The sequence below is a fragment of the Xenopus tropicalis genome, chromosome 6, assembly GCF_000004195.4.
Source record: "Xenopus tropicalis strain Nigerian chromosome 6, UCB_Xtro_10.0, whole genome shotgun sequence".
Lineage (NCBI taxonomy): Eukaryota > Metazoa > Chordata > Amphibia > Anura > Pipidae > Xenopus > Xenopus tropicalis.
This window is the reverse complement of record NC_030682.2, coordinates 76927465-76940930: the sequence shown is the minus strand read 5'-3', so window position 1 is coordinate 76940930 and position 13466 is coordinate 76927465. Positions and strand designations below refer to the sequence as shown.

Genomic DNA, 13466 nt, shown 5'->3' with positions numbered 1-13466 from the left:
CCAAAAATCATCTGCTTAATCTACCCTTTGAGGGAGAAAAACTATTTGGTTCCCAGCTGGAGCTTCTAGTGGAAAAGAAGTCTGATGATAAGGTGAGAAGTCTACCTCAAGACAAGAGACTATACAAGCGACCTTCCTTTCGGGGGTTTCAGAACCTCTTACAAATATAGACAGGACTGGAGGAGTGGCAAAACATCAAGAGATAGAAATTTTAGCCAATCCAGAGGAAGACCCTCAAGAGGAAGGGGCCGTCCAAATTTCAATCAAAAACCTTTCTCAGCATGACGCCTGGCCAGTTGGAGGAAGATTGAGGTGGTTCACTCAGGAATGGGAAAAAATCACCTCAGACGAATGGGTGTTACAATTAATAAACCTAGGATATTCAATAGAATTCAATGGCCTTCCTCCAGAAAGATTTATAGAAACTTGTTTACCAAAACAGAAGGTTGCAAGACAAGCTATGGAATTAGCAATCCAAGAATTCAAAGAAATGGAAGTATTGATTCAAGTACCCCAAAGAGAAAAATTCAGAGGAGTTTATTCCCCAATCTTCCTGGTACCAAAACCGAATGGAAAATACAGAACCATTATAGATCTAAGATATTTAAACCAATTTATATTCAAAAAGAAGTTCAAAATGGAGTCAATAAGATCCACCCTGTTAGCGCTTCGCAAAGGAGAAGTAATGTGCACTATAGATTTACAAGACGCTTACCTTCATATTCCCATAAGGGAATGTCGCCAAAAATTCCTAAGGGTAGCCATAAAAAGACCAGCAGGAACAGAACATCTACAATTCACAGCCCTGCCGTTTGGAATATCGAGTGCACCAAGGGTCTTTACAAAGGTAATGGTAGTAGTTGCAGCATACCTAAGAACTCATGGTATTGCTATTATTCCTTATCTGGACGATTGCCTACTAAAAGCGGAAACCGATTTGGTGTTACAAGGAAATTTATTCAGAACAATAAATGTTTTTCAGTCACTGGGCTGGTTAATAAATTGGGGAAAATCCAATCTAAATCCTGCAAAAGAAATAAAATTTTTAGGAATGTTATGGAACACAGAAGAAGGAAGAATTTTTCTCCCTCCAGAAAAAAAAGCTAAAAATCAGAGACAGAGTGCGCAAGATTCAAGACAGAAAATTTTCTTCAATAAAACAAGGTCTAGAAATTTTGGGTCTTTTTTCAGCAGTATTAGAAGCAGTCCCATGGGGGCGTGGCCATATGAAAGATCTGCAAAGATACATAAATTTAGTTTGGGACCATCAAAAAGCATCACTTGGAAGAAAACTCCACTGGAAATAAAGAAATCCCTCACTTGGTGGGTACAGCCAAGAAATCTTTCAAAAGGCTCATCCCTGTTTCCAGTTCCTCCCCTAGTCATCACAACAGATGCAAGTGGCAAAGGTTGGGGAGCCCACTTAGGAAATTTGGTGAAGCAGGGAATCTGGGAAAAAGGTATTGGCCATCAGGCAGCAAACTCCCTAGAGTTGGAAGCAGTATGGAGAGCCCTGCTTGCCTTCAAAACTATTATAAAAGGCCAAAATGTTTTAATACATACAGACAATGTGGCAACAGCCTATTACATAAATCACCAAGGAGGCTCAAGAAGCAAAGACCTGGGAATGAGAGTCAAAAAGATCATGTGCTGGGGAGAAAAAAATCTAAAAAGTATACTAGCACGTCATATTTCTGGTCACAGCAATATCCGAGCAGACTTTTTATGTCGCAGGTTGATACTTCCCGGAGAGTGGAGCTTGGATCAAGAAACATTTCTTCAGATTTGCAAAATTTGGGGTTTTCCAGTAATAGACCTCATGGCCTCAAGGTACAATGCAGAGCATCAAAAGTTTTTCTCCCTTACAGCAGGTCAAGGCGAGGAAGCAGTGGATGCACTAGCCCAATCCTGGGATTTCACCCTAGCATATGTCTTTCCACCAATCCCTATGCTAGCAAGAGTGATCAAGAAAATTGCACTTTGCTCAACAGAAGTTATTCTAATTGCTCCTGCCTGGCCCAGAAGGAGTTGGTACTCCAGCCTCCTCCAACTCTCTATCAGTCCTCCTTGGCTCCTTCCAGTGAAGGAAAATCTCTTATACCAGGGACCAATTTTTCATCCAAACCCTGCAGCTTTGCAGCTCACAGCATGGAGACTGAAAGGGATGTTATGAGAGCACAAGGAATATCCTCACCAGTCATTGAAGTCCTGTTGCATAGCAGGAAAGAAATTACAAATAAAATTTACCAAAGAATTTGGTCTTGTTTCAGAAAGTGGTGCTTAGATAAGAAACTAACTCCAGAAGATGTTCCAGTGTCAATCATTTTAGATTTTCTACATGATGGTTTTAGGAAAAAATTAGCTCCGAATACACTTAAGGTTCACATTGCGGCCTTATCAGCTTTCAAGAACATATCCTTAGCAGAGCATCCATTGATCAAAAGATTTGTCAGGGCTGTTGGAAATATTAGACCTAAGACAAATAACCTAACCTCAAATTGGGATTTAGACATTGTGTTAAGAGCCTTACAAAATGTTCCTTTTGAACCTTTGGAAGAAGCTTCCTTGTATCACCTGTCCATTAAAACAATATTTCTGGTGGCAATTTGTTCAGCCAGACGCATAGGAGAACTTCAAGCTTTATCATGTAAAGATTCGTGTCTACAGATTTTTCCAGACAGGATCATCCTCAAAGCAGATCCCTTGTTCAGACCTAAAGTCTCATCCAATTTTCATAGAAACTTCGAAGTAATTCTTCCAGCCTTTTTTGCAGAACCAAAAAATAAGGTGGAGAAAAAGCTACACTTGCTGGATGCCAGAAGATGTGTTTTGCTCTATTTAAAGGAACAGTAACACCAAAAAATGAAAGTGTATAAAAGTAATAACAATATAATGTAATGCTGCCCTGCATTGCTACAACTGGTGTGTTTGCCTCAGAAAGACTGCTATAGTTTATATAATAAGCTGCTGTGTAGCCATGGGGGCAGCCATTCAAAGGAGAAAAGGCACAGGTTACTTAGCAGATTACAGATAAACCCCCATTATATGGGGCTTATCTAGTTACTAGTTATCTGCTATGTAACCTGTGCCTTTTCTCCTTTTTTCCAGCTTGAATGGCTGCCCCGTGGCTACACAGCAGCTTATTTATATAGTAGCTTTTCTGTAGCAAAAACACCAGTTTTTTGCAGAGCAACAGCACATTATATTTTAATTACTTTAAAACACTTTAATTTTTTTATGTTACTGTTCCTTTAAACAGGGTAAAACCTTTTCGTGTATCTCATAACCTTTTCCTTTCCTTTTGGAGAAAAAACAAGGGGAAACGTGCTTCAAAATCTTCCATTTCCAGATGGATAAAACAGGCAATTTCCTTAGCCTATTCTGCTTCAGGGAAGCCAGTACCTCCAAATCTCAAGGCACATTCTACCAGGGCAGTGTCAGCCTCACAGGCAGAAGTTGGAAGCATGTCAATGGACCAGATATGTAGAACAGCTTCGTGGGCAAGTTTCAGAACATTTGCAGAGCACTACCAACTAAACGTAGGTACCCCTGGGGAAGTGGCGTTTGCTAATTCAGTGCTTTATTCTGTTTGTAAAAATACCCCCCCTTGATGTACTGCTACTCAACTCTCTCTAAGTAAGTGCTGCCAAGGGACATGAGGGAAATAACGAATTTATACTTACGTAAATTCCTTTTCCCTCAGTCCCAAAGGCAGCACAATATCCCTCCCTTACAGTAAATATTCTAGCAGCATTGTGTATGTGTCTTATTGCTTGAGAAATCACTGAGGGCTAGAGGGGAACAGAGGAACTTATAGGAGATGAGGGGGTGGAGTAATAAATTGGGGGGGTGGTGTTTTCCTACCAGGTGGACGACATCTCTAAGTAAGTGCTGCCTTCGGGACTAAGGGAAAAGGAATTTACGTAAGTATAAATTTGTTATTTCTTACTCCCTCCTTACCCTGTGTCAAAATACAGTGCCCCCCTTGGATATTAGGTGATATCCATCCTGATTTCTGTTAAGGGAATTGGCTAAAGAAGGGGATATTGAAAGGCTTGTTATGAGTGTGTGAACCTGAGAAAGATTATATGTACTTGAGAAAGGTTCCCATGGTCAACTGGATTTCTAGTTGTGCATGTTGAGCAGTGGGGGACTAAGCTAACTTATTTTGCTTGATTTATTACTACTTGTGGTGAAATATACTGACACTCTTAATAGCATTAAGGATAGTCTGATCTTACCTAAAGCTATTATTTAACTCAGGGCTGTCTACCTTGAGGACTTACAGATTTTGTTTAACACCACCATTATTAGCTAACAAGTTTTGGCTTATGAAGTATAACGGGTGTTGTAGTTCTAAAAAAAAAAAAAAAGAAAGTTGGAATCTGAATTAGCTTTTCCTTTAATTAAAGAAGCCTGGGGCAGATTTTACATGACAAATTAAAAAGCTGCAGTCTGCAAGAGTGAAACAGAGATTCTCTGAACAGAAGTAGATACTTTAGTGTGTGCTCTGCTTTAATGCTCAAAATAAATCTTGCTTTGCATTCACTGGAAATGTATTTTGGTCTGCTAGCTGGAAAGGGGAAACAAGGGCTGCTCATTAGGCACATGACTCATGGAATGAATGTAGGCCAGTGAACCTGAGAAACAGAAGTGTCTATCCCATCATAAGTAAGAACTGGAACATACACATACAGTTGCACATCATTGCCTTTTGATTGCTTTCATGTTACTCTGGCTGTTGATGTAGTCAGCTTAAATAGCTATTTCCCTGTTAACAGCAGTGCTCTGACATTAGAACGTGAATATAAAAGGAAGTTAAAACCTAATTTTTATCTGTGACAGAAAGGCCATAGAATCAATTTGCCTTTCTGCCAATACTGAAATGGATTATGTAGTTGAATTCCTGGAATTTGAAGTTAAGAAGTAGTGACTCATATGCCTAACACATTTGAAAAGCATGGAAGCCAGATTCCTTTCAAGCCAGGTTATTGTGTCCTGAGCCAATTCAATTCCTGAGCAGCAGGAAACATGGAATATGCTGCTACTGGTGTTAAAGGAACAGTCTATTCCCACTGGTGGATTTTGGAGTTCCTCTTCCCTGCCCCATCAGCTACTGTACTGGTGGTTTATGCAATGTATTTTAATAGAGACCTGCATTGTTCGAAAGCATAGTTTTAATATCACTCAACCAATGTTGCATTACAGTTGTTAAAATATCAGTGGTTATAACATAGTAAGTTAGATTGAGAAAAGACATAGGTCCAAGTTCAACCTTAATGTTCACACGCACACACACACACACACACAAACACACACACCCCACACCCCCTTGGTGGTAATGTAATGAAAGATATCGTCTATGGCTACCATAAAGCAAGTATCAAAAAGGTCTACAAGCAAACAAATGTTGCACCCGCAATTACATTGCCCGTGTTGCCTTTTATAAAATTACACCAAATCAGAGATTAGCATAATTAAGCCTTCTGCAAGTAATACAATAAATGCAAATATTTGTCATTGCTTACTGCCAAGGTGCTTAGTGTTTAGTGTAAGTATATACATTTTTTTTATGGCTTTGTTAATAACCTGGAGATTTTGTAAACCTGCAGCACAATATAAATGTCAAGTTTAAAAGGCTGTTTAATAGTGCCCATGTGAACAAATCACTCAAAAAAAGTTCTCCATAGTGAGAACGTCTCTAAAAGCCGTTTTCTTGCAGGAACCATTTTGTGCAGATAACTCTTCTAGTATAATTGTTGGCTGACACTTAGCTTGTACCCTGTCTGCATTCACTTTTTAGAAAAGAGTTAGCTGCATGTGCTGGTGTGCCACTCTTCTTTATGACATAGTCAAGGTAAAGGGGGAAGTATTCTTGGTGCAAACTGGTGTGGTTTAGGTAGGGGGATGAATGTACAGGAATAGTGCATTGGTGCATTTTATCTAAGGCTTTCATTCTCCTTGTTATGTTGGGTTGAAAACTGTTCTTCGACTTTGGCTTATTCTTCCGCTTCTTCTTCTTCTTATTCTTAGCTAACGCTACTCCTCCTACAGTTTTAGAGGTACAACACCCAAACTCTCCACACTTCTTCGCCCTATAGCGGAGCAGTTTGCTTGTGCTTTTCTAAGCGATCCCGCCCCCCGTCTTTTCCCATTGACTTTGACAGGGAAGATTTTCGAACTGCTGCCACACTTACAGATTTGAAGCTACAGCCCCCTAACCTAAAAAAACATAATAATGGGGTCACCCTGAATGAAACTGCGACATTTGTTGGATGACCCCAAAAGTGGGAGGGGCCAACAACAGCCAATCAAATTTCACCCATTTACTTTAATGGGGAAATTGAAACTGCTGCCACACTTACAGCTTTGAGGCTACACTCCCCAAACTTGAATCACATAGTCATGGGGTCAGCCTGAATGAAAATATGATGATTGTCTGGATGCCCAAAAGTGGGTGAAACTGTGAACAGCCAGTCATATTTTACCTAATGATTTAGAGGAAATCCAACCTGCTGCCATTCTCACAGTAATAATGCTGGGGCCCCCAAACGTTGCAGAGTTAGGCACCAGGTAAGAAAAAGTGGGTGGAGCCATCAACAGCCAATCAGAGTTTACCTATTGACTTTCAATGGGGAAATTCAAGCTGCTGCCATTCTCCCAGTATTAACACCAGGGTCCCCAAACTTTTCACGGTTGGTCACTAGGGGACTGCAATTTTACTTTTGAAAAACCGGGTGGAGCCACCAACAGCCAATCAGATTTCACCTATTGAATTTTATTGGTTTGATGCCAGGGTTCCCAAACTTTGCACAGTCAGTCTAGAAAAAGTGGGCGGGGCCGCCAAAAGCCAATCATATTTCTTTCATTGTTTTCAGTGGGGACATTTTTACCCTTTGCCTGCCAATCACGTAGCTCCCACATGCTGGCATAAAAAGGTGTTGAACGCCCAGCACGTAGGAGCTACATTTTCTTTACCTTGTGCTCGTTCTCTGCGCTCGCTGCTTAATCCAAGCGCAAGGTAAAGAACCCCCTAGACAACGAGCAGAGGGGGATTACTAGTGGCCCCTGGGGCGCAAATGGCCAGGGGCCCCATAGAAAAAGTCGGGCACGTAGATTCTACGTGCCAGACTTTTTCTCCTTTCTCCCTTCCTTCCTGAGCGCCACCCCCCCCACTTCCTGTAACGCTACTCACCGTTCCAGCTGCTGTGCCTGCATCTTGTGTCTCCCTCCAGCGATCTTCAGCTCTATGGACCCCAGGTATGTGCTACTTACACACACAAACACACATACACACACATATTACACTAATACACACTTATACTCACACTTACACACACACACACATACATTTTGGGGGGGGGTTGGGGGTTTCACACATTGACAGCACTTATAGCACTTACACTTACTTGCACACACACACACACAAAACACATTTTGCCATGTGTACACACTCACTTACACACTTATGTAATTTTGTAATTTTTTTTTTTTATTGCATCATTTTTATCCTTGCCTGAAAAAATGTTTTATTGCCATTGCATTCGCTAACCGCACTGCGCGCAATACCTTTTGTGTATGTGTATTTTTTTGGTGTTTTTATTACATTTTCTGTGATTTTGGTGCATTATTAGTCATTTTATTGCATTTTTAGCCATTTCATTGCATTCTCAGTTATGCATAGTTGTTGTTTGCTTGTCTGTAAAACTAATTTGCCCAAGCCAGAATACTCAAACTGTGATTCTAACTGCAGATATCACTAAGAAAAAAAAAGAACATTGATTTTAGTTTTTTTGGGGGGGGATTTAAGCGATTTTACTGCATTTCATATTGTTCTTTGTTACTTGTCTAGCACATGGACATTTTGTCTGCTGTATTTCAATTTGGCTTCCTCTGTACCCCACTTAGTTTGGTAAATCTATGCATATTGGGCATCAAACTGTTCAGTAGACCCCTGGCATTCATATTTAGGGTGTTGGTACGTTATGAAATGGGGGGTACATAATGGGGCAAAATGCAAGCTTTGTGACGATTTTCAGAAATGTTATAAAAACTGTTCTGTTTAGCATAGCTTTGTAGTTTGCAGTAGAAAGATGTATTTACCCATTTTTGTTTTGTCAGAATGTGTACTTTTGGAAAATGTATGGTTTTCTAGGGTCTCCATACTGTTAGGGGGTCTTATGGCACATAATACACATACCGGGTGCAAAAACTGCACGAGCCGGAGCGTCATTCGTGAAAATTATTATGCACTATTTTTATTTGGGTGCCCCTGTACTCCACATAGTTTGGTAAATCTATGCATATAGGGCATCAAACTGTTCAGTAGACCTTAGGTGTTCCTAGTTGGGGTGATTTGCCTTTGTATGCAAGAAATTGTGTGAGATAAATGTGGCAAATTGCAACATTTTTAGTAGATTTTCTGAAATGTCATAGAAACCGCTAGCTTTAGGAAAGCTTTGCAGATTGGTACTTTGGTGTAGAAAGGACTCTTTACCCATGTTGGATTTGTCTGAACGTGTACTTTCCAAAAATATATGGTTTTCAGGGGTTACCCTACATTTCTGCGGTTTCTATCCCACATAAAACTGACATGTGTTTATGGATTAGGTAAAGGTAAGCCATGAAATTAGTGTGCACAAGGTATATTTTGGGGTCTCTATGTGCCATGTGCTTTGATAAACCTATGTACAGTGGGCATCAAACTGTTCAGTAGACCTCTGGGGTTCATATTTAGGCTGTTTTATCTTGGTACCTAATCACCTATAGAAAATAAGATGCTGCATATTGGAAGTTTTGAGGTGATTTTTGGAAATGTCATAAAATCGGCAAACTTAGAAAACCTTTGCAGCTTGGAACTTTGGAGTAGAAAGACATGGGTACCCATTTTAGTGTTCGGGGAATGTGTACTTTCCAAAACTATGACTTTCTGGGGTGAGTGTACTTTTTACTAACTTTATCCCAAATAAAATTATATAAATGTGTTGATTTTGCAGAAGCTGAAATTACAGAAATGACGGATCATATGGGGTATGTTCACATTGGGGCCCGTACATGCCACATACTTAGGTAAACCTAAACATATTGGGCATCAAACTATTCAGTGGATCCCTGGCGTTCAAATTTAGTGTGTTTTACCTTGGTACCTAATGCTATGTGGGAGATAAGATGCTGCAAAGTGGAATCTTTGAGAGGATTTTTGGAATTGTCATCAAAATTGCTAAATTTAGAAATGCTTTGCGGCTTGGTACTTTGAAGTAGAAAGACACAGGTACCCATTTTAGATTCGGGGGAATGTGTACTTTCCAAAAATATATGGCTTTCTGGGTTATCCCACACAAAATGATGTAAATGTGTTGATTTTGCAGAAGCTGGAATGACAGAAATAACAGATCATATGGGGGTATGTTCCCATTAGGTAAACCTATACATATTGGGTATCAAACTGTTCAGGGGACCCCTGGCGTTCATATTTAGGGTGTTTTATCTGGTTACTTTATGACCTTGTAGGAGATAAGATACTATAGACCGGAAGCTTTGAAGCGATTTTTAGGAAATTTCACAAATTTTGATAAAAACCAATAACTTTAGGAAAGCATTGCAATTTGCAACTTTGTAGTTTTGAGTAGACAGGCAGTTCTACCTATTCTGTATTCCACAAAATCTGTTCTTTCTAAAAAATGTATAATTTTCTGGGATAAATCTTCTGTTAGTGGGTATTTGGTAGTTGGTAGTGTACTGCTGGGAGTTATATACAAGTGAGAAATCTCCATAAAACTATATATATTTGGTATTGGCACGTTCAGGAGACATGGGACTTTCCAAATCAGGTGTATTTTCGTGCATAAAATAATTTTTGTTTCTGGTGTATGTGTTTATATTATGGAAAATATATATTTTTTTAATTTTTTAGACATTTAGAAGCCTATATCTTGTTACAGAATTGGAATTACACAAAAATTCCACCATATTTTGAAAGCTTAGGATGTCCTGAAAAAAATGATATATATTTTTCCTGGGTAAACTAAAAGTCCCCTGAGGAAAAGCCCCTAAAGTTAAACAGTGCAAAATGTTCAAAAACTGTCTGGCAGTAGAAGTTCCACTTTGTTCAAAACGGCTGGCAGTGAAAGGGTTAAATGTTGCCATTCTCGAATGTTTAATGTCAGGGTCCCCAAACTTTGCACAGTTTGTCACTGGGTGATTATGTTCCAAGTTTAGAAAAGTGGGCAGGGCCAACAACAGCCAATCAGATTTCACCTATAGACTTCATATGTTTAAATTTAAACTGCTGCCATTCTTTAAATATTAATACTAAGGTCCCCAAACTTTGTAGAGCTAGTCACCAGGTAACTGCGGTTCAGAGTTGGAAAAATTGGGCGGAGCCACCAACAGCCAACCCATTTCCACCCATTAAATTCCATTGGTTTATATTTAACTGATGACATTATTTAAGTATTAATTCCAGAGTTGTTAAACTTTCCAGAGTTACTCACTGGGTATTTGCCGTTCAAAGTTAGAAAAAAGTGGGCAGAGACACCAACAGCCAATCACATTTCACCTCTTTACTTTCAATGTAAAATGCTGTCAATCTCACAATATTTATGCCTGAGTCCCCAAACTTTGCACAGTAGGTCACTGGGGGACTGCAGTTCAAAAATAGGAAAAGTGGGTTGGGCCACTAACAGCCAATCAGATTCCATCCTTTGAATTTAAAATGCTGCCATTCTCACACTATTTCTGCCAGGGTGCCCACTGTTTGTCACTGGGTGACTTCGACTCAAGGTTAGAAAAAGTGGGCACACTCACCAACCACCAATCACAATTTACCTATTGACTTTTATTGGTTTAAATTTAAACTCCTGCCGTTCTGTAACTATTAATCCTAGGGTCCCTATACTTTGCAGAGTCACTGGGTAACTGCAGTTCCAGGTTAGAAAAAGGGGGCGGAGCCACAAATAAGATGTCATTCGTTGACTTTCAGTTGGGAAATTTAAATTGCTGCCATTCAGACACTATTAAAACCAGGGTCCCCAAACTATGCTCAGTGGTTTTACTATATAACTGTGGTCCAAGGTTAGAAAAGGTGACTTCACATTTTACAACCCAACATGAAGTTTGTTCTCAAAGTTCCATTTCTAGTTTCTAGTGTTTCTTATTCCTTTCACAAAAGTAAATTCTAAAGAAGCGATGGTCTGTGGTTTCTGTATTTGCTGTAAACAATGGAATGATTTTATAGGACTGCTTTCTATAAAGAACTGCCCCCTTGTATGCTGTACTGTACTTTTTAGGACAACATGACTGGGCAGGGAAGAGCAGGCACATATCATACAAAATGTAAAAATAAACTATTTTTCATCATAAACCTGTGGTCCTTACATGTATGCTGTATGTTTAAACAGGGTTTATTTACCAGTCTGAGACTTTCTTCTGTTTTTGTCAGCTTCACAATGCAGCTACAGTCCTGGCAGCAGACCTGCTAAAACACCACACAGAACACATGGTCCTAAAAGCTCTAAAGATTGCTGGTACGGAGGGAAACTTGGAGGCAGTGGCAGAATATACCTGCAAGCTAACAGAACAGAAGGAACAACTTGTAGAAGTGAGTATATGTGGCTTTACTGATCTCTGAGGTTTTACAAAATCTTCTTGTTCTGCTGAAGGCCTTAAAGCATTAGTGCATTAATGTAAAAAAATAAGTAACAGGCTTGGTAGCAGCAACTGTACAGTATTGGTGTTTTTGAAACTATGAGCAACTAGAGAATGGGAGAGGAACATTTATGTACAGCTTTCTTTAAAGGAGCACATTTAGGCTAAGTTTTTTGTTATATCTTCAACTAAACTGGGTAAACAGACAAATGGAAGTTGCTCCATGTTTGGTCCTTATGACCAGGGCTGTGGAGTCGGTAGATAAATTCTCCGACTCTCAGTTTCTGATACTTCCGACTCCGACTCCACGACTCCGACTCCTCTGTTTTTAATATGCTAATGCAGTGCTGTCCAACTGGCGGCCCGCAGATTAACTGCATGGTTCTCACCTCAGATTCAGGCTGTAATCCCTCTGTATTGTTTAAACATCTAATCCCCTGTACTGTTCACACCTTTTAATCTATGCATTGTTCACCCCCTGCATTGTTCACACCTCCTGCTCAGGCTGTAATCACCCATATTGTTTGTCTGTTCACACCTCAGACATTGTATGTACTGCCTGGCCTATGCTGCCTGTGTGTAGGCAGCATAGGGTAGGCAGAGTATGGCACATAGGCAGCATAGGGCAGGGAGGGTATGGCACAAACAGGCAGCATAGGACAGGGAGGATATTGAACACACAGGCAGCATAGGGCAGGGAGAGTATATGGCACACACAGGCAGCATATGGCAGGCAGAGTATGGCACACACACACAGACAGGGCAGGCAGAGTATGGCACACAAACGCAGCATATGGCAACCAGAGTATGGCACACACAGGCAGCATATGGCAGGGAGAGTATGGCACACACAGGCAGGGTAGAGCAGAGTATGGCACACACAGGCAGCATATGGCAGGGAGAGTATGGCACACACAGGCAGGGTAGGGCAAAGTATGGCACATACAGGCAGCATATAGCAGGGAGAGTATGGCGCACACAGGCAGGGTAGGGCAGAGTATGGCACACACAGGCAGCATATGGCAGGCAGAGTATGGCACACACAGACAGGGCAGGCAGAGTATGGCACACATAGGCAGAATATGGCAGGGAGAGTATGGCACACACAGGCAGGGTAGGGCAGAGTATGGCACACACAGGCAGCATATGGCAGGCAGAGTATGGCACACACAGACAGGGCAGGCAGAGTATGGCACACATAGGCAGAATATGGCAGGGAGAGTATGGCACACACAGGCAGGGTAGGGCAGAGTATGGCACACACAGGCATCATAGGGCAGGCAGAGTATGGCACAGACAGGCAGCATATGGCAGACACAGGCATCATAGGGCAGGCAGAGTATGGCACAGACAGGCAGCATATGGCAGACACAGGCATCATAGGGCAGGCAGAGTATGGCACACACAGGTAGCGTAGGGCAGGCAGAGTGCTGCCTGTGTGCCATATACTCTTTCTACCCTATGCTGCCTGTGGGAGGTGAACCTGGCAGGGGTTTGTTCTGGGAGTTTGTTAGCAGTTGGAAATAGCCATTAAATGGTCCCTAAGGTGTGTAATTATATGCTGGGGGTTGCTGTGCTATCCACAGGGGAGGAGGAGTCATATGGATTTTAGGGTGTGTCTTAATATGACATAATATAATTTTTTCACATATGAATGGTGGTTGATATCCCTGCAGTGAGGACCAAGCCTTTGGGTTTTTGCTGCACTACCACCATTGTGATAAAATGGGTGTGGTTTGAAGTGGGTGTGGTTTAAAAGGGGGGAGTGGTCAAAACTGGCTTCCATTAGTGGCCCTCCACCATGTATGCGCGAGAAATTC

At 41.0% G+C, this 13466-nt stretch overlaps 1 protein-coding gene across 2 annotated transcripts in view; it reads left to right on the top strand.

The window, feature by feature from the left end:
- The window catches only part of ctnnal1 (catenin alpha-like 1), a 209648-nt gene that overhangs the window by 115949 nt on the left and 80233 nt on the right, over positions 1-13466 (top strand). For both annotated transcript variants that reach the window (XM_012964197.3, NM_001102965.1), the window contains 1 exon segment: positions 11441-11599. In XM_012964197.3, coding sequence (XP_012819651.2) covers positions 11441-11599 — 159 coding nt within the window.